This window comes from Poromitra crassiceps, assembly GCF_964638095.1.
Source record: "Poromitra crassiceps genome assembly, chromosome: 15".
Taxonomy (NCBI): domain Eukaryota; kingdom Metazoa; phylum Chordata; class Actinopteri; order Beryciformes; family Melamphaidae; genus Poromitra; species Poromitra crassiceps.
In genome coordinates this window covers 32,192,259-32,218,200 of record NC_139634.1, presented here as the reverse complement: position 1 = coordinate 32,218,200, position 25,942 = coordinate 32,192,259, and the positions used below count along the sequence as shown (strand labels likewise).

The following is a 25,942-nucleotide window of genomic DNA, read 5'->3' as shown; positions in this document are numbered from 1 at the left end:
TTGAAAACAGGTGGATATAGAGTAGGACTGCTGAAGTTGTTTTTACATTAACTTGTCTCTTTTACATTAAAAGCATTTAGTCATCAGTATTGCAGTGAGTGAGCAGGTGAGCTATCTGTCAACAGTGAGCACTGTTGACAGATAGTCTATTTCCATATAACATGTACTTTCAGTTATGGGACACTATCCCATGTCTGAAACCTGGTCATTCCTAGTGGCATCAACAGATAACTATAGTCTTGTGTTGTGTAATACTGTTTACTAATCGAGAAAAGATAGCCTACACACACCATAATCAAAACATGGCTCATAGTGCAGAGGATTCAGTTTATTGAAGTCAAAGTTTAACAACTTAAGTTTACAATCTGTATTTTTTTTTGTAATATATATCCATATATATGAAACCAAAAAAGGCTACTTTAGGAAGAATAAATGTCATTTTCTTTCTTTTTTTCAATGTCATCTTTAGTCAGTTTAATGTACAGAATAACAGTAAGCTAATATTATCCTTGAAAAAGAGCAATATGTTCCTTTTTTAATGTCGCAGTGCAACTTACATCTTACACACCTGTGCAATGTACCATGAGGTGTAGGCTATGTACACCCCTGAAAGAATACACAGTGGAATCTCCCCTTTCGGCCTGTTTCTGCAGGTCTACACACACAAAGATTCGGGAGGGATAACACAGTCTATGTCTACAAATCATAACTTGCACTCCTAAATCTACAGTATGTCTGCTCTGCAGAGCAGCAGCTGGAAAAAGACCACCAACACCAGAGATGAGAGACGGAGGGAGGTCTGCAGACTAAAACTGTATTGTAACACTTCTACTGCTGTGTGTGTGTAGGAATGCCATTATAGTCAGTCCGTCGTTGCCAAAGAGAGGGTTGGGAGGCACAGGAGAAAGTGCTTGCATCGTTTAGTTTCTTTGTGGTACTCTTAAATTCACCATTCATCAAAACATGAGCTATATCTCTGGGGTGTGTTTGATTTCACAACAGTGTGACATAATGAAAAACCTGAACCTACAGTCATAGAACTACAGTAAAATATGAAGGATACGGAATAAGTACAGTCAGATAGTGCTGTATGCAGCAGGTGCTACTCATGTCTCTCAGATTCCTCAACACTGGGGGGCACTGTTGAGTCCTTGGCCTGATATTGCAGATGAAATAATGATTCATCTGAGTTTCACAGACATTACAGACCATTTAGAGGTCTATATAACCCAGCATCCACCTTATGCTTAGAGGGAATGTCAACATAACTTTCAGTTTCGAAGTAACCTGTTGTCTCTCAGACGAGGGTCGTAGTATAGGGAGACGAACCCAAGACACGTGCCAGTGTCTTTTGTGTCTAAACCAAAACATCCAATTGAAAGATCCTGGTGGAATACCCAAAGAGGATCTGCATGCGATCGAGAACCGAGCAGCGAAAATGCCACCCGCAGTTATCGTACAGTGTGTGTCTTCAAACACCATCTAATGAAAAAATCAAGAATGCTTCAATTTGATGAAAACATAAATAAAAACTCATTCTTTAACAGTTCTTTTGCATGTATCATGTGCTACAGATCTAATTATCTTGCAGTCGTGAGAGGAAGGGTGGGGGGGGGGGGGGGGCACAAATGATCCACAATATTACCCTGTCCAATCAAATCAGTCCCAGGCCTTTTCTCATGCAACATCACCAGGAGAACATCTATGGATCGGCCATGATGTAAACCAGTAAAACTGCTGTCAATCAAGTTGATGGTGGTTGTTCTTTGCCTCCTAGTTGCTCAACTACTAACACCCTGCGTCTACAGAGTGAAGAGGGGGACACTGCAAAACCTTGGCATAGAATACATCATACTTTACATTATATCTATGACACAAAACGTAAATAGATTTATATATTCTTCTATGTTTAAATATATTTGTAGACTGTACACAAATCTTTAGAAAATGAGATGGCAAATGCTTTTACCTGATATTTTGAACAGCAATGGTAGAGGCCGATGAGACATAGACCCTGTGATGCAGCCAATGAGATATAGAGATATAGAAAGTGCATTCTTTGTAGTGAGTGACTGACTCCCGTTGAAAGAACTCTCTAGCTCTTGCATTCGCTGTTTAAGAAAAGGAAAAAAACTTGTTTTGCACCCACGCATATAAGTACATACTCTGTCTTCCCTCCGCTACCTCTAGAAGCATATCACAGTGGTAGTGGAACGCAAACATTTACATCGGTATACACAGCAGTATACAAATATACACAAGTCTTTGACGACTATGACGAGTTTTGAAACAATAAAAAAAAAAAAAAAGTAAATAAAAAAAGAAGAGAGGGAGGAGATGGAGAGAAACACAGAGAGAGAGAGAGAGGGAAAGTGCGAGAGAAAGAGAGAACGCAAACGGAATGGTAGAACCTCAGTAAATTGCACAGAGGAACTTCATTCTGTATTATAGAATCGGTAATTCCTCTTTCCCCAGAAAACAGTTCACAGTTTGAAACAGTGGCTAGTGGGCGTGTCTAGCCAGCACAATGGTTTCTTAATGCTAGTGGTCAATTTCATCGGTTCCCACAGAGGAACAGCTAAGATAGAAACACCAGCGTCGATGGCTACCTCCCACAGTCTTACAGTATGCTAGCAAAGTCACTCCCCTTTTGCTTTCTCCACGCTGTCCCATTAAAACCAGCCTGGAATAACAGTAAGGTCCCTATAAATCAACAAGATATGCAGTGAGAGGAGAGGATCGGGAGAAAGGGGGAGAACTGGTGGCTCTGGGTGCAAAGTTCATCAGTACAAAAGTACAGTGCTGTGGTGAAAAGGGTTCTCCTCTGTATTGCTGCTACATAGCTCCCCCTGCCCCCTAAAATCAATCGGAGATAGCAAAAACCAAGAGAATACAAAGAAACAAACAATGTAAAAAAAAAAGTCTCCTTTTTTCCATTTTTGCTTGACAAGCGTGTTGAGTTTATGCTGAGTTCCATAGACAAAGGAAGATTAATGCTTTCTGTTCAGGCATGCAGTAGGCACCCTGTGGGGTCCTCTCAGGATTATCAAAAGTTCATACACGCAGGTCTCTTGACTGTTCCCTCTATGATATTTACACATCTTACAGTGTGTGTTCCTGTGTGTCTTTTGGAGCTGTGTGTCTGTGTGAGTTTGAGTGCGTGCTCAGAATAGTGATCAGGAGAGAGAGGATTTGGCTAATGTGAAGGTGAGTGTGTGTGTGTGTGTTTGTGTGTGTTGGTGTGTGTGTGTAGGTTTGCATGAGCATGTGTATGTCCACGTGTGTGTATGGTCTCTGCCTCTCTTCTGTTTCTCACACATGTGTCTCAATAAAGGAGTGTGTGTGGGTCATGAGTGGCGCGGCCAGTGGGGAGAGATCGTCCTGGCCGTTGGTACCAGGACTAAGCTGGCAGATGTCTGAGTAGAGGTCGCTGTGCCACTGCTTCCACTCTCTGAAGGTCTGGGAGCACAGGCCAGGGTCCTCCAATAGGGCACAGATTACTGCCAGCTCCGACTCTTTGGCCTGGGGGACGAAAGAGACAACATGGGATGACTTAGGTAACCCGTGCCGAATCCGCCCACCGCCTTTTCGCCTTTGAATTCCCAAACCGTTTTAGTTTTGAGCCGCGAACCTCTGATCGTGCAGTACCTTCAGAGTGCTGCGGAGGGCGCGGACGCGGTGCAGCCTGTCGTTGAGCAGGGGGTCTCTGGCTCTCTGCGTGAAGCAGCGCCGCAGCTCCTGCCGGCTACAGGGCCGAGGGTCTCCCAGCGCCGTGACGTTGGCTTGCTCCAGGGCCCGGTACAGCTGCTCCAGCCCGTCCAACGGCTCCGGCTCCCGGCCCTCCGACACTCGTCGCTCCCTTCCCTCGGACACCCTCCTCTCCCTGCCCTCCACTCTCAACTCCCGGAAGTCTGAGAGAGCCGGGTAAGAGACATTAAGCATCAGAATCACTAGCCTCCTGGAGTGACACCAAATATTGAGAGAACCCTCATCCTAACAACTGGGGTACCCGCAGATCCCAGAGGTATACTTTTTTTCATAGCGTACAGGTGCTTTATTCTATCATTCCAATTTTTTCACGATTTTGTCAATCAATTTGTTCCTAATGACTTCATATTATTGTTTGCTTTTTGTTTTTTTAAATACTAATGTATTGGGGGACCCCAGTCAAAAGCACACGATTCCGCCTATGCAGTTTTAATAGAGGGAACTATTTATAGAGTTCATGTTCTATTTATAGAGTTCATGTTTGCCATGGGTTCTAATTTAATCGCACACTATCAGGGGGATGGGGCATTCTCTCAGTCATTTTGAGACAGACACAGACGCAGCAGCAGACACAGATTTCCTCATGCACTATGTTGACGACCTCAAATAGGCCTACTGCTTTTCCTACAGTAAGGTAAGATGACGTGCAAAGTCAGAAATACAATACCTAATTTGATTACCTGTAACTGAAAAAAAGTTAACATTTTGCTATGATGGTCATTTCTTACACTATTTAATTCTTGGGATCCCGGTCCTTGTATGTTAATTATGTTGGTAGGATGAGGGTTAATAACATAATACTATTGCCCATAGCTTTCTCCTCTACTTATATAGCACAGACTGTGCATAAGTTTGTTACCCTCATCTGCCTCGTTGATATCTGCAGCCTGTTCCTCTGCCTCCTCATCCTCGCTCCTCTCCTCCATACGTGCTGGGGTCTGTAGCAGCTTGCCTGGCCTTGGGTCTCTGTTCCTGGGCAGGCTTTGGCTGCGCTGCTTGTGGGAGCGTCGGTGCGTGTGGACGTGCGTGTATGGCCCCCGTTCTAGCGGGAAGGGCCCGTCCCGCTCCCTGTCCCGCTCTGCAGCGTGGTGCCTCCGTACAGGCAGCGTGGCCTGCCTGCGTCTCTCCGGGGACATGCCCTGTCTGCCCAGCCCTCCGTACAGTCCCATCTCCCCGACCATGCTCCCCATTCCGCCCCCGTAACCCCCCTCGCCGTCCCCCGGTCCTGTCTGAAGGAAGTGCAGCCCGGCGCTGGTCAGCGGCGTCTCAATGAGGTCCTGCCAGGAGCGGCGCTCGCGGTGGGAGGAGCGGCAACCAGAGGAGTGGGTACTGGTGCTGCCCGTACCCGTGCCCATGCCCATGCCATCCCCGCGCTGGTCCTCAGCCGAGGAGTGGGAGTGCGTGGACTCGCTGGAGAAGTGGCGGCCGTGCTTGGGCTCCGGGAAGGGGCTAGAAGAATTTACCTGGGGAGGGACAGGGGAGGGGGAAGAGACCATCTGTGGAGGGATTGGGGAGGTGGAAGAGACCATCTGTGGCGGGATTGGGGAGGTGGAGGCGCTCATTGGTAGAGGGAGTGGGGATGGAGTGGAGCGCAAGAGGCTCATGGAGCTAACTGAGCGGGGCAATTGGTCATAACTGGGGAGGAGGTGGGTCTGCAAAGGCGAGGGGGGAGGGAGGAGGGGTGACAGGGTTGGTTAGTATGGAGAGGAGCAAGGAGGGGATAGAGAAAGGTTGATGTCTCCGAGAGATGGGGAATGTGAGGAGGGATACAAGAAAAGGTGATCCCACGGAAAGAAGGACATACAGAGAAGGAGGTGGTGAGCCAGTGTAGGAAGACAGGTGAGGAAATAAGGAGAAAAAAGTAGTATAAAGGGGAAGGGACGAGAGTGAGAAAGCAATGAGATGGTAATGAGTAACAATGACAACTCCAGAAATGACTGGCATGACTGTTGATTTTACATTGCATGGGACCTTAGCAGAGTAAAGCATGTCACAACTGACAGTATACATGTCTTCTCAATGAGTTAGTTAGAGTATCATCTTCCTGACATGTCATGAGCACACAGCTATTTGTCGCCACCTAGAGGTCAGAGTGTGAATAGGGGCTGGCAGCATGACATAGAGAAGTGCTGGTCTTGGCTGCTTGGAGAACCAGATCTCACACTCTGATGTTTTATTAATGCTCAGAGGTCTATGCAGCCCTGAAAACTGTAGGGCTTTTAGAATATCATATTCTGTTAGAATGAAACACTGCAAGAAAACGGTTGTGTTGGGTGTGTGCGTGTGTATGTGTGTGTGTGTGTGTGTGTGTGTGTGTGTGTGTGTGCGCGCGTGTGTGTTGTCTACTCACCGATGGTGTGCGGTGGTAGGTATCACAAATGGATGAGGGTCCCTCCTGTTTGAGCGTCATTGAGCCATCAACCTCATCCTGATCACTCTCACTCCAGTAGTCTGATGTTATGATATGAAGAAAAAACACACACAGACACGCACACACGTCAGTAACCCATGGACAAGAAGGTATAGTCACTCATTGACAGCGATGCCAGATCATCTCACCTTCATCAGGGCGTGGCACCTTATCATCTGGTGTGTAGCCAATGGCGGCTAGACCCAGTCGGTTCATCCACCTATAGAAAGGAGGGAGAGGAAATAGACCCAGAGCAGAGGGGATGAGAAGAACGGGGAAGGGAGGCAGCAGAGGCTTAGGCTGGGTTATAGAGATGATGAATAAAGAACTCTCACTCTAAATAATTTAAATGGTGTCCCTTAACGGTTGATTTCGGTCCAACTGACTTCCTACCTCCCTGATGAGGAGAGAAAGGCATAGAGATCATTAGGGAGATGGATGTAGAACGAGAGAGAGCTGACAATCATCCGTCGCATTCTGTCTGAACAGTGAGTCTCAGATGCCGCTCTCTCTCTCCCAATCTCATTTTCTCATTCCTTTCTGTCCTCGATCACTCATACCATTCATGCGCCCCCCTTCCCCGTCTCTATCGCAGGTTCTGGCTCGTCCTGTGTCTCTCTGCAGACAGCTAATAATGAGGTCACCACTAAGAATAGAGACAAACCCAGCCTGAGGAACAGGAAACGCGTCGTACGAGGAAGTGCGTCCCACAGGAAGACAACTTACTCATTCCCTTCCCAGGATAAAAAAACTTGGCAAGTTAAACCACAGAGATTCTCTAAGAGCGGCAATTTTGTCTTTTCCTTGAATTGGACCTTCAGTATGGTTCTGAGCTGCACAGCATTACTACTCAATAGTCAACAATACTACCTGAGCATCTCCAAAAGCTAGGGAAATCCACATGTGAGTACACCTCAAGCCATGAGAAGGAGTCCCCCAGCACTACCCCCCCCCCAGGCCCAAACATACTCAGCAGCACTGTGTCTACAGTGGAAACCTATAGATTTTCCTGGCATCCACAATCTCCCAGGACCTAAAGTGGGAGTCCAATGTAGTCACAATCATCAAAAAGGCACAGCAGAGGATGTACTGTACTTTCTACGCCAGCTCAGGAAGTACAAACTGCCTCAGGAGCTGCTGATCCAGTTCTACACCGCCATCATCCAGTCCAGCCATTGGGTCTGCCATCAAACAGAACAAGCACAGACTGCTATGGACGGTCAGGATTGCAGAGCAAAAATCAGTTGCGCAAACCAATGCGCAAACCTGCCCTCCATCCAGGACTTGTACTCCTCCAGAGTAAAAGAACAAAGGGGCAGAACACAGAGCGTATCCCCGCAGCCTGCTTCCAGTGAGTCACTAGCTTTGACCGTAGAGACGATCTCTGGTTTGAGCAGGTAAAACAGCCGGCGTTTTAAACAGGAAGTCCTAACACAAACGGGTCAAGTGGGCGGGGCTACATAAGGTGAATACCGGAGTAAAATTCCTTGTATGTCTACATACTTGGGCAATAAAGCTGCTTCTCATTCTGATGAACAAAGATACTTTGTCAAGACATCTAATGCCAGGGGGGCATGGTGGTGCAGTGGTAAGCGCTGTCGCCTCGCAGCTAGAAGGTCCTGGGTTCGATTCCCACCTGGGACGCCGTGAGCGCTGAAGGAATGCGTGCCCGTCCGCATGTCCTCGAGTGCCCACCGCCCGGGTGGGGTCGTCAAAAAGGGCCTTTCTGTGTGGAGTTTGCATGTTCTCCCCGTGCCCCCTGGGGGTTTCCTTCATATAGGAACCCCATACCAAAAACATGCAATATCCTGGTTGCTGATGTGGTGCCTCCTCTGGTCGTTAGGGGCGCCTGTTCGGAGGGAGGGGAACTCGTTGGAATAGCGTGATCCTCCCACGTGCTATGTCCTACTGGTGAAGCTTCCTCTGTCAGGTGAAAAGAAGCGGCTGGCTAACTGCCCATGTCTCGGAGGAAGCATGGAGCCAGTTTCGGCTCTCCCCAGATCGGCAGAGGGTGGAGCAGCAACCAGGATAAATAAATTAAAATTAGCACTAATGGGGGATAAAAATGGGAAAAAATAAATCTGGGGGGGAAAAAAAACACATCTAATGCCAACTTAGGTCTATACATTACCCAAATCCACTCATCACACACACACGCATGCACGCACACACACACACACACACACACACACACATGCATGCACACACACACACACATTCAAATACACACGTACACCATTATCCTGACTCACTGCATCGCTGCTCAGGACACACACACACACACACACACACGTACAAATGCAAATCTACATGCAATAGCACATTCACACGTACGTCGTACACCGCGAAACTTGGGATGGATGTCAAATATAGCTTGTGTTAATTACGCTCCCCCAATTAACTCCCCATGTCATTGAGGAAAGGTGTGGATAATTAGAGATAGCACATACAGTAGGACCGACCTGCAAATGTCACTACAGTCTCTCTCTCTCTCTCTCTCCCCCCTCTCATAGTCACACGTGTACATGCACACATGCACGGTCAAATGGGGCGAGCGAGCACAGTCAGCATTTGACAACAGAGCGTCAGGGCCATCATGCCTAATTCATTGGTGGGTTGTTGCTCTGTGTAAACTTGGTTTACTCAGCTGAAATATTGATGAAAGGACACGTGATGCCCCCCCGATGAAACACACACACACACACACACACACACACACACACACACACACACACACACACACACACACACACACACACACACACACACACACACACACACACACACACACTCACCTGTTCATCTCCTCAAGACAATCTGTGGCAAAGAAGAAGCTCTTGATTTTGGGATGGCAGGCTTTGAAGGCACTGCAGTCAATGAGAAAGAAAGGCTTAGCACGCGTGCGTTTGTGTGTTCTTTGTCTACATGTGTGTGTTTGTGTGTGTGTGTGTGTGCATGCGTATGTGTGTGTGCGTGTGTGTGTGCGTGTGCGTGTGCGCACGTTGTGTGGGTGAGCGCATGGACACGTGAACAATATCCTTGCTTAGTAATTTGAGTGACATGTGAGGGACACTCACAATTTCCGTCTGCACTCGATGGCTCGGTCTATTCTGAACTCAGGGAGGCTGATGAAGCCCTCAGCCTTCTCATCCTGCAGGCACAGGCAGATGGAGAGCGCCGACACATTCATCATCACCGCAGACAACTCATGTCACCGCATGCATATTCATATTCCAATCTTATTTGAGGTACTCGGTTGTATTCTGCTCAAGAGTCAGCGTGTGAAAACAAACATATGTTATTTACGAAGGCCAGGAATAACTATAAAGTAGATAGAGATATAAGTAGGAATGGGGATCAAGACCCGGTATCAATAAGAGCTGGGTTCTAAATTTCTCAAAACCCGAAAGTCAAAAAGGTCCGAGCTTGTCGATACTGCTATCCAGACATATAATCACTGGTGCAGAAACATACATCGATTGTCTGATAAAGTTTTTGAATTCAATTTAACTGCCTGCAAACTGCCTAAATAAGAGAAGAATTGAATGGCCTCACCAGGCTACGCAAATTTCATTTTGTTCAGAAATCAAATAAAAGCAACAGCAGTTCTGTTAAGAATTTATTGTTTGTCTTTCCGCCAAATAGTAGAAAAGTATCAATAATGGTATCGATAAAGACGGACCGTTAAAATGGTATCAATATCAATAAAAATCAATGATCCCCATCCCTATGTACGTAGTAAGCTATAAGCTATACTATAGACATGTAGACATGAATAAGAATATAGAATAGCTGAGATATGACAATCTCAGCTGTGAAACTGAGGCATGTAAATACATGATACCATTTAAAGTGAGTTCTTGGGGTCCGTGTGAGTCATTTTCCCACAGTAATATTGAGCAGTCAAGATATCTGCACACCTTCAATGTCTCCTTGGCAGGTGCAAAAGGATAAACGCAAGACTAAACAGAGCAAAAAGACTCCATGCACGCACACACTGCCTTGCAATAGCTGGTATGTGGTATGTAGCGTCTTGTCCTTCCTAACATTGGAAACATTCTATGAATTCACGGGTTCAAGGACATTTGTGCCTGTGATATAAAGATACAAAATAACAGCATATTAAAGGCTTATGCTTTACGTTCGAGGTAAACTGCCCTTACAAATGATTACGCATTTGCACAAAACACTGCACAGAGTAGGAGACTTGAATGCTCCAAGGACAAAGGTAGGGATGGAGATTAAGTAGCTATAGATTTGGAGAAATGAAAAGCAACAATGAATGGAGAGGCAGGCAGAAAAGAGACAAATCACGGTATTTCAATAGGATCTCTTACATTCTGGTTGGTGTACCAGTAGAGGCAAGACTCCTTGAGGATGAACCAGTACTTCCTCCATTTCTGGGTAAAGTAGCCTTTAGCGTCCTTCTTCTTCCACAGCCAGCCCTCGCAGTCGCCGTGGCCCAGGTCCTTACAGGAGATCCTCCTTCGACTCGCACTAGTAAGGGAACCTAGGGTGAGAGGGGATGCTTGTCATAACGGCAGGAAGTGCATTTCATAGCTGTAAGTGTGGTCATGTATATAGACCAAATCAGCGGGATGTTTACATTTACTTCCGGGTACCCCTGGGTCCACACATTATAATGGCGGTGAACGGCACAAACTGACGTGTTGAAGACAAAAACAGACAAAGAAGACAAAAATGGTTCGTCCGTGTTGTGTTGTTGTTTAATACCATTCATAACAACACTTTCACTAACGTTAGTGGAGACCAGACTAGCTAATTTACCTGTTGGACCAGACCAGAGTAGACTTGACGCTAAATTAAATTAACGTGGCGTCAGTAGCTCGGTCTGTAACGTTAACGAGTCTGCAAAAAAACAGCGAGTTTGACAGACAAACAAACGTTATTAGCTAGCTAACACTACATAAAACAAACACAGAAGAAAGGCTAGATACGTCGGACAAGCATGTTTACCAACCGTTTAACCATTTAAATTGAAAGTAGTCGGCCGAAAACAACGAGAGGGTTTGACAGCATTTATTTGACAACACGCACATTTAAACCTGCCGCCTTCCCCAAGTGGTACCCGGAAGTAAATTTGTTTACATGGTGACGTCACGGTGATTTGGTCTATAGCCTCAGTGGCTGTTACATTGTGGCGCAAACAGGCTGAATCCCAACGTCTGGACTTACAGCCTCACAGGCTCAGAAGTGAGTCAACAAAGGGTTAGGACCGTCTCACTGCAAAATCAGCAAGTTCTTAAAGGGATATATATATATATATATATATTTTTAAGGTCTAGCCCTATTTGCTACTTACCAGTAATGATGTTGATTGGTACAGTTCTTTCTCAGCACAATCCATGCTGTTCCTCATAGTAGCTCTGGAAAGTTGGGCAAAAACCAATGTAAGGTCAATGGGGTCACGCTCCTGTATGTACAAGCTGACTGAGGCTCACTGAAATGTCATCCACAGTGCACACACACACACACACACACACACACACACACACACACACACACACACACACACACACACACACACACACACACACACACACACACACACACACACACACACAAAGTACATTTCAGTGAGCCTCAGTCAGCTTGTACATACAGAAGCATGACCCCATTGACCTTGCATTCGTTTTTGCCCAACTTTCCAGAGCTACTATGAGGAACAGCATGGATTGTGCTGAGAAAGAAATGTACCAATCAACATCATCATTGGTAAGGAGCAAATAGGGCTAGACTTTAAAAAAAAGTGGGCTATCCCTTTAAGGGCTATGATGTGAACTGTTGAAGCCAGACTTGAGTCTGGGAGGGAACGGTTCCTCATTCATGGCATCAGTGGCATCAATAATGGAGGACACTGGGCTGCATGGAGAAGTGTCCAAAAAGTCTAAACACACCAATCATGGCAGGTCAAATGAAGAAGAAGAGGGGGAAAAAAGGTGTTGGCCACAATGGCCAGAAAATATGTATCTGAAATCTGGACATTGGGATTCAGCCACACTTCCATGATAAAAGATTTCCCTCTTTTCTGAGCTACAGATAGTATTGTAACGTGTTTTGGATAAAAGCGTCCACGAAATAGCAAAACAACAACATGGACTGGAAATTGTCTGCTAGACATAGAATAGAATAGAATAGAATAGAATAGAATAGAATAGCAGAAGAAGAAAGGAAAAACAACAGGGTTTCTACCTTTACTTCTCTTTTTGGTTTTGGTTCTTAGAGAGGTGTAATGGAAAGACTGGAGGGAAAAAGAGAAAAAGAGAGTTTGAAAGGACATGTTCAGGCAAAGCTTCCAGACTGGCCTTGATGCATTTCTTTATTTTTTTCCTCATAGAGAAGATGGGCTCGTTCACCTTCCGTGTTTGCTTATTGTTATTTGATCGGGCACACAGCAGAGAGGATTACAGCCACAGGAGAGAACACAATATTGAAATTGCTACAGCCAGGAAACGACCTGCAACCCACTGTGGGGGATTGAAAGCTGTCTGCCATGGAGACTGATCCACACTGATGCCAGGGCTTTGTGTGTTTGATGATTTCAGGTGATCAAAAGGCACTGAAGGGCATCAAAAAGTGAAGATTGAAATCTTTCAATAAAAACTTTTGTTTTCTTTAAATCATCTGTCCTGAAATCAACTAGGCGCGGTCTAATTCTAGCTAAATTACATATAAAAAGTCTGACATTGAAAAAAACACATACTCAATAAATTCACGATAAAGCAGTGATTCTCAATCTTTTTCCATATCAGGGACCCCTAACTTAGTACAAATTTAATGAGACTTTGTTTTTTTCTGTACAGATTCCATGACTATCTGCATTGTAGGTAGAGAGACAACAGTGAAACTATGACCAAAATAATCATTCATCTACCTTCTGTTATTGTGTTAACTTTGTAAATTAAATATTCATCACGTAGAATGCATCTCGTAGGGTTAGTCGTGGCTGTGATTGGTTGCTCTGCTACATTAGCTTGCTTGCTAACAAAGCCCAAAAAGAACTGTTATTTAAATAACTGTTTGTCCGGTTAACTGAGCTGACTCATCTCAAGCTACAACTCATATAGTGCTTTGGAGGACAGTTTAGAATAAAGACAGAGTCCTGTGTCACAGTAACCCACATTGGGAAACCAATTCACCTTATCAGACTATTCGTTCTTTTTTTAATTAAAACCCCCAACCTGCACCAATCTCCTTCAGGTATCTCTCATGTTCTTGCCCAGTTGTGATATTTTTAGCCATTATCTGGGCACAGTCAAGTCTTCTGTGGACCTCCATGACTGCCAGATGTGGCTGCTGGGATAACTGTGATGCAACTGCAAAGCCTTTATTACGCACATATGAAAATGCAACATCAAAAAACACATGGGAAAGAAAGCATTGTTTTAGAGCAGCTATGGATTATCAGGACTGTGTCCTACCTTCCTCATGGAGGCCGCTCCTGAGCTTCCTGAGCCCGAGTACCTGGGGAAGGACAGGAGGGATCATTTTTTACAACTCCTTACAGCAACCACAACCCCCCCCGCCCCACCCACACACACACACACACACACACACACACACACACACACACACACACACACACACACACACACACCCACACACACACACACACACACACACACACACACACACACACACACACACACACACACACACACACACACACACACTCACCTGTCTGTTGTATCTGCTCGCAGTGTGTCTGCACCGCGCTGATAGACAAAGAGAGAAGAGAGTTACTAATGAAAGCCTTTCTAAAACGATCAATACCTACATGGGTCTACACACTATGTATGGTATATGTATATGTATGTATATGTATGTATATGTGTATATATATGTATATATGTAGGCTATATATGTATGGTCTCTGTGCTCTTCTATGATGTTTGCTATGCTGACAGTGTGCAGTATGTTCTGTGGTTCTTTCTGTATTTGCATTCCGCATCGCATGTAGGCCTTTGTATTGCATGCCTAGATAATGGACTTGTGCTTGTCGTGGATGCAACTAAGCTCTTACATCGAATTACTATTGTACAAAAAGAATATTAGAATTTTGTGTGGCCAATATTTACTGTACTATAATTGTCACGGTTGTGCTTCCCTATGTTTGGTACTACTTTGGCTTCCCATCAGGAGGAGGCGAAGCTACGTTAGTGACGTGATGCAAATGTCCTCATAGAGGCTTCCGTAGTCGCGTCAGCCCTCCTCCCCCTTCTCATATTGACTCACACAAGATGGACGCGACCAGTTGTCACAGCGTGCCCATTGGTTTCATAGTGTGCCACAGCCTCTGTTTTGTAGGTGTTTCTGTGTATTCATATTGTCAGCGTCTTTGGGTCATTGAAAAGCGCTATATAAAATGAATGAATTATTTTTTAATATTATTGTCTTCTGATTTCATGTACTGTTAATGTCTTGTGCGTCTAACCTAATTGACAGAGGGGCCGTTTACCAGGGGCCCTCGTACTCAACAAGAATGGGCCCGCCAGGGACAGATACAGCAGCCAAGCTACGCAAGCCTGCTAACCAGGGGAGCTCTGCCTAACTGTCTGATGTGACAGCCATCAGAACATATGGTTCCAGTGTTTACTAGACATTTCCTGGACAACGAGCTCTGATGTTAATGTTACTGTTAAGTCTAGATTAAGCACTGGCTGTGACATATGCTTCAAGCTTTTGCCTACACTATGGTGAAGCATTACATGCCCTGTAGTAAACCACATGAATACTGCCAGTGAAACTATACCACCAATCCTCTTGATCAGTGGTTCTCAAACGTTTTCACGTCAAGGACCCCTAAACAGTGGCGGCTGGTCCGTGGTCGAATTTCTGTCAGTTTAGGGGCCCCAAAACGGACAGAAATTAGACCATGGACCCCCCCTCCCCATTTGATAACATTTTGTCCCAGGGCCCCCCATCTGATAACATGTTAACTTTTGTGATGACCCTGTCTTACAGGAGCCTGGTGGTGTTGGGGTCGTTAGGGCGTGGTATGGCAATTTGAGAGAGAGAGAGACAGAGGGAGAGAGAGAGAGCGAGAGAGAGAGAGAGAGAGAGAGACAGATATGCACACGGATCGGCTCCTTAAGGAGCAGATGGCATTAACGAGTGTGAGCTTTTTTTCCCTGCCATCGTGATGGTGAAAATCTGTCCAGAGACTGTCTATCAACCTGAAGTGTGCGACATAGGCCACATGTGTATGCTGTGAGTGTGTGTGTGTGTGTGTGTGTGTGTGTGACACTTATATTGTGAATAATTCTGCCAAACAGATCTTACTTAGCCTACATATTGTACCAATTATGTTGATCGTTTAGCATAACTTACTTGCAGATGGTCTTTCTAGCTCAATTGACTGATGGTTTAAATGCCTTGTTGTTACCTTATTATCAGGGGCGGCTGGTGCATTTTTGTTCAGGGGAGCTATACCAAAAATAGGGCTGGGTGATATGGTTGAAATCAATATCATCATAATCATAAGGATTTTCTCTATATCAATACTGTTGTTTGTGCTAATGGAGGTTATTTGTAGTTGAACTCAGTTCAACTACAAAACAAACTGGAAAAAACAAACTGGACAAAACAAACCCTCCAACAACAAAGGATTCTCTGACAGGAATAATTTCCATAGTGTACCAACGCATACCACTTTACAGAGGTTACACTTCCTCACACCTAGGCTATTATTGTTTTGTAGTGTGTTGGTCATGTTGAACAAAAAGAAGACGACATTAGTCTTACTTCCTTGAGCCGGGTTGTAACATATGAGGGGATTCATACACCAAAGTAAAAGTTAAAACAATAATTTACACCGGAGTAAAAGTTAAAACAATAATTTATTCACTACACCGGAAGAAAAACGCATAGGCATCATGGCCGCTAGAAATAAGGTGGATAGCTGATCTGTGTTAATCTATCTGATTTCCTACACCTGTTTGGCAGCCTATATAACTGTTTGTGCTTTCAGAATCTTGACTCAAGCTCCTGGATATCCCAGTGTTTTCCTCTGGCTCCTCTGTGAGAGTGTACCCGAGTTGTTGCTGTTTTACAGACTGTTTATTTACTTTATCCTGTCGGCTCTCGACCGACCCAGTATAGCCATTATAGTTTTTCCTGCCCTGTTTCGGCAGTCGGTCTTGTTATTGTGTGTTTTGAAGAAGTCTAAACCTTCCTCCTGTGTCTGGCATCTCTGCACTTGGGTCCAAAACTAGAGCGTTACAAAGACAAACTATGTTAAAAAAACTAACGGAACAAAAGGTGCATCGGTGAGGAGGGAGAGAGACTAAATGGTCTGAAGAACTTCTTAAGCCCAATGAGTGCACCACGCCCAGGTGCACCCAATCAACCAAACAACCCCAACACCAGGCTCCTGCAAGAGAGGGCCAAGAGAGTAGGAGGGTCATCACACTTTTACTACAGGAAGTGTAACCCATAACCATAACCAAAATAGTCATACATTCATTCAGTCATTGTGTTACTTATGGTTGGAATTAGCATGAAAATAAATTACAGTACATGTATTACCCTTTTTGCTGGGGGTCCCCTGGAACCCCTCAAGGACCCCTGGGGGTCCCCGGACCCCACTTTGAGAACCACAGCTCTTGATGACCAACAGTAACTTTATATCAGAGATTATTTGCCCAAAAGGTTGGTGTATTTCTTTAAGGGAAAGGGAATACACAGGGACAAGGGGAAAAGCAGGCCATTGAGGTGAGGTATGGTATACTTTGTGCCAGCCCCTAAAAGATACCACCACCATGAGAAACACACAGCGGAGAGGGCTGGTGTGAGCTAGGCCCATTGAGCTGTGTGTGTGTGTGTGTGTGTGTGTGTGTGTGTGTGTGTGTGTGTGTGTGTGTGTGTGTGTGTGTGTGTGTGTTGTGTTGTGTTATAAGCACAGTCTGTCAGTCGTGCTTGTAATTGGTCTGGCTCATGCTGAGTCATATACACCTACTCAAAGGGATGCATTTGCGTGTGTGTGTGTGTGTGTGTGTGTGTGTGTGTGTGTGTGTGTGTGTGTGTGCTTGTGTGTGCTTGTGTGTTTGTCTAGAATAAACTCCTATTTAGACTCAGGCGTGTCTGAGGAGATGGGGATATTATGAGTTATGAGTCATGAGATGGCTACCCTGCCTCTCCTTGGTCTCCTCACCTGAACACACACACACACACACACACACACACACACACACACACAAACACACACACATGCGTGCGCGCTCTCGCACACGCACACACGTCTATTATTAACTAATCCTGATGCCTCACAGTCCTCAGAGAGGACATCCTCAACTTCCAGCTTCGACTCTTTTGACACTTAGACACACACAAACACACAAGCATGCGCACACACACAAAAACACACACACACACACACACACCTCACGATCCAGTCTTGGTCAATCAGGTCATGGTGTTCACAGATTCACGCAGTGTTCTGCATCGTGATTCTCTATTAGATCTCTGGTTAATTAGTAGGGCTGTGCCGATTCACTTATCTCCCGATTCGATACTATCACGATACTTTGGTGCCGATTCGATATATATTGCGATTCACGATTATTGCGATTCTACGATTATTGCGATTCGATATTACGATTTATTGCGATTTTTGTTTCTTTTTTTCTTTTCTTTTTTCAGTTTGTTTGCTTTTTTACACTAGATTAGAACATGGGAAAAGTTGAATCATACACTAGAGACTGTATATTATATATCATGAGTAGGGCTGGGCGATATAGTTAAAAACAGGGCCGTTTGAAGCCAGATTTGGGTCCAATTTTACAATGAGATGCACCCACTTTAACCCTGAAGTGTAATTATTACTTCAGACTAACTAATAAAGTAATAAAACCACTAGTAAACCAGTAGGCGGCGCCTGGCCTGCTGTTCAGTGAGTGGCCTGACTGCAAGCACCCAAAAAAAAAAAAAATTTTTTTTTTTTTTTTTTTTTTTTTTTTTTTTTTTAATTTGCGATTATCGATTCTGGAATAAAAGATCGATCCAAAAAATCGTGACATTAAAAATCGCGATACTTAGGTGAATCGATTTTTTCCCCCACCCCTATTAATTAGCTAGCTTAGTCATCTCTGTTGTGAAAATGTGACGTTAGTCCATTTCAGGCCACCATAGCTCAAGGGGATGTGAAGGGTGAGAGCGGTGGGGCCTGTTTGCTGTGCCAGAACAAGCAATAACTGAATAACATAATAATAATAATAATAATAAGGAGAATAATAATAATAATAATAATAATAATAAGGAGAATAATAATAATAATAATAATAATAATAAGGAGAAGAAGAAGAAGAATACGATAAGCCTCTATTAAACAAAACACAATTATAGCTAAGAATACAGAAGCTAAGACTAAACAAAAATTGAAATTAAAATAGACAATGATCAAATGCTATTTTTATATACGTAGGTGAAAGAAGCGTAACGTTAATTGAAAAGCCTGTGTACATACAGGCATAGCATCGGGCGGCTGGTCCAGGCGCAGCGTGGAGGACAGCATGGAGGGGCTGATGGGGAAGCTGGGGCTGCTGGGGTTGCGGCTCTTGCGGCGGGAGCGGCGGGTGGAGTCGCGGCGGCTCTCTCTGCCCGGGCCCTCCGGCTCCTCCTCGATCACCAGGATCTTGTCATCGCTGATGTAACGCAGCAGGGAGTTGTCCGAGTCTGCGGGAGTGAGGGAGAGGTTAGAGTGGGACGGAGAGGAGGGATGGAGAGGTTAGAGAGGGACAAACCCCGGACACGTTAGAGAGGGACAAACCCCGGAGACGTTAGAGAGGGACAAACCCCGGAGACGTTAGAGAGGGACGGAGAGGTTAGACAGTCTGTGGGAGCGAAGAGGAGAGGTTTGAGAGGGACAAACCACGGAGACGTTAGAGAGGGACAAACCACGGAGACGTTAGAGAGGTACAAACCCCGGAGACGTTAGAGAGGTTAGAGAGGGACAAACCCCGGAGACGTTAGAGAGGTTTGAGAGGGACAAACCCCGGAGACGTTAGAGAGGTTTGAGAGGGACAAACCCCGGAGACGTTAGAGAGGTTTGAGAGGGACAAACCCCGGAGACGTTAGAGAGGTTAGAGAGGGACAAACCCCGGAGATGTTAGAGAGGTTAGAGATGGACAAACCCCGGAGATGTTAGAGAGGGACAAACCCCGGAGATGTTAGAGAGGTTAGAGAGGGACAAACCCCGGAGACGTTAGAGAGGTTTGAGAGGGACAAACCCCGGAGACGTTAGAGAGGTTTGAGAGGGACAAACCCCGGAGACGTTAGAGAGGTTAGAGAGGGACAAACCCCGGAGATGTTAGAGAGGGACAAACCCCGGAGACGTTAGAGAGGGACAAACCCCGGAGATGTTAGAGAGGGACAAACCCCGGAGACGTTAGAGAGGGACGGAGAGGTTAGACAGTCTGTGGGAGCGAAGAGGAGAGGTTAGAGAGGTTAGAGAGGGACAAACCCCGGAGACGTTAGAGAGGGACAAACCCCGGAGATGTTAGAGAGGGACAAACCCCGGAGACGTTAGAGAGGGACAAACCCCGGAGATGTTAGAGAGGGACAAACCCCGGAGACGTTAGAGAGGGACGGAGAGGTTAGACAGTCTGTGGGAGCGAAGAGGAGAGGTTAGAGAGGGACAAACCCTGGAGACGTTAGAGAGGTTTGAGAGGGACAAACCCCGGAGATGTTAGAGAGGGACAAACCCCGGAGATGTTAGAGAGGGACAAACCCCGGAGACGTTAGAGAGGGACGGAGAGGTTAGACAGTCTGTGGGAGCGAAGAGGAGAGGTTAGAGAGGTTAGAGAGGGACAAACCCCGGAGACGTTAGAGAGGTTTGAGAGGGACAAACCCCGGAGATGTTAGAGAGGGACAAACTCCGGAGACGTTAGAGAGGGACGGAGAGGTTAGACAGTCTGTGGGAGCGAAGAGGAGAGGTTAGAGAGGGACGGAGAGGAGGGACGGGACCAAGTAAAGTCTCAAGTCTCTTATGAGCGTTCTATCAGCATGCCATCTGGTCTGCTTAGAACACTGCATAGCTAAAACTAAGGAATTCAAAGCATGTACTGTATTATCCTCACTCCTTTGCCTATGAGCACATAGTATCAGCATCGATGGACAATATTATTAGTAGACATTTCCTTAATGTGCCAAAAAAAAGAAGAAGAAAAAAGATTGTTCACAAGTCCCAAAACTCGAGTCCAAGTCAACTCAAGTCTTTTGAGGACGCGTCTCAAGACACTGATTGTGCGACTTACGTGCGACTCGATTCCAAGTCGCAAATCAAGTCCCCCATCTCTGGAGGAAACCCAAAGCGTAGTGGAGGGGAGAGAAAAGCCCAGACTAGAAACAGACGATGGTGAATAGATAGCAACCCGACAAGAAAGGACGAGCCTTGAAAGAGAGTATAGCAGTGCTGCGGAGCTGCAATATCTGATACGGATCTACAGCTAAGACATCCACTACCTCAGATAATCCCTTTGCAATGATTATGTTGATTTGGACGGCACCATTGATAAATCTCGTCAGTCACAGAAAATATGGGGTTTAATCTATTTTGGCTCAGCATAGTAACGGCTTCGCACCTCATTTGTTTATTATCCATATACACTTAAATATGAATTTGTGTGTTAGGGGTTGACAGGGACCAAGCGTGAGAGAGAGAGGAAGGGAGAAACACAGAGAGAGAAAGAGAGAGAGAGAGCGGAAGAGACAGAGAGACACACAGAGAGAGAGAGAGAGAGAGAGAGAGAGAGAGAAAGAGAGAGGAAGAGATAGACAGAGAGAGAGAGAGAGGAAGGGAGGCCCCCAACAGTAGTACTGGGCTTTAATGTTATTCATAGACTTTGTGACGGCAGAGTGGAGGATCCTTGGTAGAATACTGATCGAGGCTCGCCAGCAAAACGCTGGAGCCGGTAGAAATCGGTCGCATTCAAATACCTTCGTTTCCTGAGCAGCTGTATGAATGCTATTTCCATGCATTTCTGTTTCTGCACGGCTTCGTCAGATACATACCTGGCAGATAATGCATCCACACACAACCACACCACCATGGAGCAGAAGATGGGCTGAGATGTTTTGAGCAGGAGTATGAAGCAAAGCACGGCACTACAGTGTGTGTGTGTGTGTGTGTGTGTGTGTGTGTGTGTGTGTGTGTGTGTGTGTGCGGTGTGTGTGTGTCTACCTCGGCTCCCTCTCTTGCCCATGCTGGGTTCCTTGGCCTCGGCCATCCAATTATATTCCGGAGGCATGGAAACGGGTCTGAGGTCACCTGGAACAACCAATCAGCAATCAGAGAGTCGGCCAGGGGGGGGGGGGGGGGGGGGGGGAGAGGGACCGCGGGGGAAGACGGTGACCGAGAGACAACGTGGCTGAGGGCTGGAGGAGTGGAGGGGTGAGAAGAGAGAAAGCAGGGTGGGGGGTGGAGACATTCTGGGTACTGTGGACGTGAATGGACCGACCCTTTTGGGATGTGACCAGTGTATTCGGGGAGGTGTGTATACGTGAGGTAGAGACACACACACAGACACACACACACACACACACACATACATACACACACACACAGCTCTGTAGCGTGCGACGAGCGACGAAGACAGAAGGAGCAAAGATGAAAAATGGTGATGCGTGGTCCACACAACATACAACAAGCACAGGGGCGGACCCACACAAACAGCATATTCACTACTCTCTCTTACGCTGTCTTACCATGGGTGGGGGTCTTGTCCCGTCGGCGGACCCCCGTATTGCGGACCCCCCTGTCGTAGTCGGGCACCGGTGGCCCGTCTCCCTCTAGCAGAGAGAAGTACTGACCGCTGTCCTGGTCCAGGTAGTAGCTGACCGCCTCGGAGCCTTTGGACTGGGTGCTCACGCTGTAGCGGCTGATGTCGTCGCATGACATCAGACCGAGCTCCTCCCTGGGGGGATGGGGTGGGGGGGGCAACAGAGGTGTCATCATCACTGTCATCACCGTCAGCAAACATCTGTGTGTGTGTGTGTGTGTGTGTGTGTGTGTGTGTGTGTGTGTGTGAATGTCTGACCTGGTACTGTAGAGTCCAGAGACAGGGGAGAGAATAAAGACGTCCTGCATGCTGGGGCCGTCCATTTTGGACATGCCCAAGGTTCCACCGGGTGTGGGAGAGGTACTGGTGGGACTGGTAGGGACCGGCTGAAGGGAGAGAGAGAGAGAGAGAGAGAGAGAGAGAGAGAGAGAGAGAGAGAGAGAGAGAGAGAGAGAGATTATATTGCAGCTCTGCTATATAGACCAATTTGGAGTGGACGTCACAGGGTTAAGTCACTGCAGTAGCGCACACATCGTGGTAGCAGAAACTCGGAGGAAATAAGTGAAACCGAAACTAGAGAGATCCCCAGAATAAGGGAAAAAGATGTCTTGTGCCGGATAGACACTGGGCTTTCCCACTAGGAATATGTCAACATATGACAACTTTGGCGATGTAGTTGGATCCTAGACCCATCCTGAGAGTACAGCAGGTCAGGAAACCTCAACCCATTGAAAGAGTTAGCCCTCGTTCACACACCATACGCCAATCCCATGCTGACGCCACGCTGAAGCTACGCAGCGCTATGGCACTTTCACACCAGCTGCACGCCACGCTGAAGCTACACTGAAGCTACACTGAAGCTACACTGCAGCGATAGTTTCGGCTTCTGTTCTATTTTTCAAGCATGCACCCGAGCTGCCAGGCATGAAATCAATGCAAGTTGTGAGCGGGCGGAGGGCAGCTCCGAGCAAAGCGCTGAGGAAAAGAGAGTGTTTCTGGTGTTACCTGTTTAGCGTGGCACTCAGCTTCTGTTAAGCGGTGCTTCTGCATAGCGCCTGGTGTGAACCAAGGGTTAGCTTATCTGTGTAAGCGTTTGTTCAGCCGAGGCGCTTAACAGAAGCAGAGCTGAAGCTATAAGCCACGCTGAAGCTGAGCACACACTAAACCAGTCACACAAGAAGCACTCTCTTTTCCTCAGCATGCCTTGACCCCGCCCACAACTTCCATTGACTTCATGCCTGGTACTGTAGCTTCACGCTTGGAAAATAGAACTGAATCCTGAACGATCACTTCAGCACAGCTTCAGCGTGGCATGCGTGGCTGGTGTGAACGGCCTCACCTGTTAACAAGGATGCCAAAATGAAACTTGCGGCTTCAGCGTAGCTTGAGCGTTGCTTCTTTTCACCGCTGTCGGGTGAAAAGAAGCAGCTGGCGACTGCGCAGGTGTTGGAGGAAGCATGGTGCTAGTCTACGGCTCTTGGTATTGGTTTAGCATTGAAACACAAACAAAATTATTTTTTATGTATATAATATATTATCTGTCCGACTGTGCAGCCTCTCCCACATTTTATCACTTCACTATTCTGTCATTTTGTCTCAAGTCTTCACTTACACAGGGCTCTCCATGTCTGTTCCCATGACAACCTCTCCTCTCCTCTCCTCTCCTCTCCTCTCCTCTCCTCTCCTCTCCTCTCCTCTCCTCTCCTCTCCTCTCCTCTCCTCTCCTCTCCTCTCCACTCCTCTCATCACTTCTCTCCACTCCTTCCCTTCCTCTCCTCTCCCCTCCCCTCCTCTCATCTCCCCTCTCTCCTCTCTTCCTCCCTCTCCTCTCCTCTCCGCTACTCCCCCTCCCTCTCCACTCCTCCCCTCTCCACTCCTCTCATCACTTCTCTCCACTCCTTCCCTTCCTCTCATCTCCCCTCCTCTCATCTCCCCTCTCTCCTCTCTTCCTCCCTCTCCCTCTCCCCTCCGCTCCTCCCCCTCCCTCCCCGCTCCTCTCCTCCCCCCTCCCCTCCTCTCCTCTCTCTTCCTCCCTCTCCTCACCCTGTGCTACGAGAGAGGTTAGAGAGGACAGAGGAAAGCTACCGCGGCCTCCTGCCTGGGCTCGGCTCAACACGGCACATACTGTAGATTCATTTGTCATCTTGTCCTCTGTCGGGTCCTCTCAGGGACCTCGCTCTCCATGTCGCCAGAATTGGTTCCAAATTTCCGATGAATCATACTTCTTCTTCTTAGCTTGAATAGCTGGGTGACACATACTGCCAGTCCTCCCTTGGGGGTGGGTGGTGGTGTAGTGGTGGTGGTGGTGGGGGGGTGGGGGGGGGGTTTGCTGAGAGGTTTCCAGATTTTGAAAAATGGAGAGTTTTTACGTCTGACGAATACGCTCAGTTTGAGTGCTTTTAGTGTTCTAGTGTTTTAGTGTTCTAGTGTTTTAGTGTTCTAGTGTGTGAGTGTTCTAGTGTTTTAGTGTTCTAGTGTGTGAGTGTTCTAGTGTTTTAGTGTTTTAGTGTTCTAGTGTGTGAGTGTTCTAGTGTTTTAGTGTTTTAGTGTTCTAGTGTTTTAGTGTTCTAGTGTGTGAGTGTTCTAGTGTTTTAGTGTTCTAGTGTGTGAGTGTTCTAGTGTTTTAGTGTTTTAGTGTTCTAGTGTTTTAGTGTTCTAGTGTGTGAGTGTTCTAGTGTTTTAGTGTTCTAGTGTGTGAGTGCAGTGCGGACAGAATGGACAAACTGATACAGAAACCAGGCAGTGGAGAGGCGGGCATTGTGCGTCATCTCTCTCTCTCATCTCTCTCTCCTCATCTCTCTCTCTCTCCTCATCTCTCTCTCCTCATCTCTCTCTCCTCATCTCTCTCTCTCTCTCTCTCTCCTCATCTCTCTCTCCTCATCTCTCTCTCCTCATCTCTCTCTCCTCATCTCTCTCTCCTCATCTCTCTCTCTCTCCTCATCTCTCTCTCCTCATCTCTCTCTCTCCTCATCTCTCTCTCTCCTCATCTCTCTCTCTCTCCTCATCTCTCTCTCTCCTCATCTCTCTCTCTCTCCTCATCTCTCTCTCTCCTCATCTCTCTCTCTCCTCATCTCTCTCTCTCCTCATCTCTCTCTCTCTCTCCTCATCTCTCTCTCCTCATCTCTCTCTCCTCATCTCTCTCTCTCTCTCTCCTCATCTCTCTCTCCTCATCTCTCTCTCTCCCCATCTCTCTCTCTCCTCATCTCTCTCTCTCTCATCTCTCTCTCTCTCCTCATCTCTCTCCTCATCTCTCTCTCTCCTCATCTCTCTCCCCTCATCTCTCTCTCCTCATCTCTCTCTCCTCATCTCCTTTCTCTCCTTTCTCTCTCGCTCTCCTTCACTCTCTTCCTCTCATGAAGGCAGCTTACAGTAAGACGGCTTCGCAATAAATAATGGAGACGGAGTGGAGAGTGAGAGAGAGGAAAGCGAAAGAAATAGGACGCGAGATAAAGACATAAACGAAGAGACAGACAGACAGAGAGAGAGACAGAGAGACAGACAGTCACAAAGAGAGAGAGAGGGAGAGAGGGAGGGAGGGAGGGAGAGAGGTGGGGGAGCTGTGCAGTGTGGTGACTGGAGCTGAGAGTGAAAACAGTAATTTAGTGATTACAGCCTACTGCTGCCTGCATGAACAGAGAGGGGAGCAGAGGGGGAGGTTTGGGGGGAGGAAGAAGTAGAGAGAGAGAGAGGTTTGGGGGAGGAAGAAGTACAGTAGAGAGAGAGAGAGAGAGAGAGAGAGGGAGAGAGAGAGAGAGAGAGAGAGATAGAGCGAGAGAGAGAGAGAGAGAGAGAGATAGAGGGAGATGGGACATCCACAGCAGGCTGAACTCCACTCTGTAAAATAGCACTTAAATCAAGTTTATTTGACCCCTAAAACCCCCAAACCACCCTTACATGCACATAAACTCACTAACACACACACACACACACACACACACACACACACACGCATGCACGCATGCGCACA

General features: G+C 46.6%; 1 protein-coding gene across 1 annotated transcript in view; it reads right to left on the bottom strand.

The window, feature by feature from the left end:
* Positions 1-3,312: 3,312 nt before the first annotated feature.
* Positions 3,313-25,942, bottom strand: part of LOC310789694 (connector enhancer of kinase suppressor of ras 2) — a gene marked incomplete at both ends in the record, with an annotated part of 82,124 nt that continues 59,494 nt past the window's right edge. The window contains 15 exons of the mRNA XM_083651352.1: positions 3,313-3,522; positions 3,649-3,911; positions 4,628-5,231; positions 6,119-6,219; positions 6,328-6,398; positions 8,974-9,045; positions 9,256-9,329; positions 10,516-10,688; positions 12,392-12,440; positions 13,621-13,663; positions 13,877-13,914; positions 18,663-18,871; positions 21,378-21,464; positions 21,902-22,110; positions 22,234-22,361. Coding sequence (XP_083507478.1) covers positions 3,313-3,522; positions 3,649-3,911; positions 4,628-5,231; positions 6,119-6,219; positions 6,328-6,398; positions 8,974-9,045; positions 9,256-9,329; positions 10,516-10,688; positions 12,392-12,440; positions 13,621-13,663; positions 13,877-13,914; positions 18,663-18,871; positions 21,378-21,464; positions 21,902-22,110; positions 22,234-22,361 — 2,331 coding nt within the window. The remainder of the gene's footprint in view (positions 3,523-3,648; positions 3,912-4,627; positions 5,232-6,118; positions 6,220-6,327; positions 6,399-8,973; positions 9,046-9,255; positions 9,330-10,515; positions 10,689-12,391; positions 12,441-13,620; positions 13,664-13,876; positions 13,915-18,662; positions 18,872-21,377; positions 21,465-21,901; positions 22,111-22,233; positions 22,362-25,942) is intronic.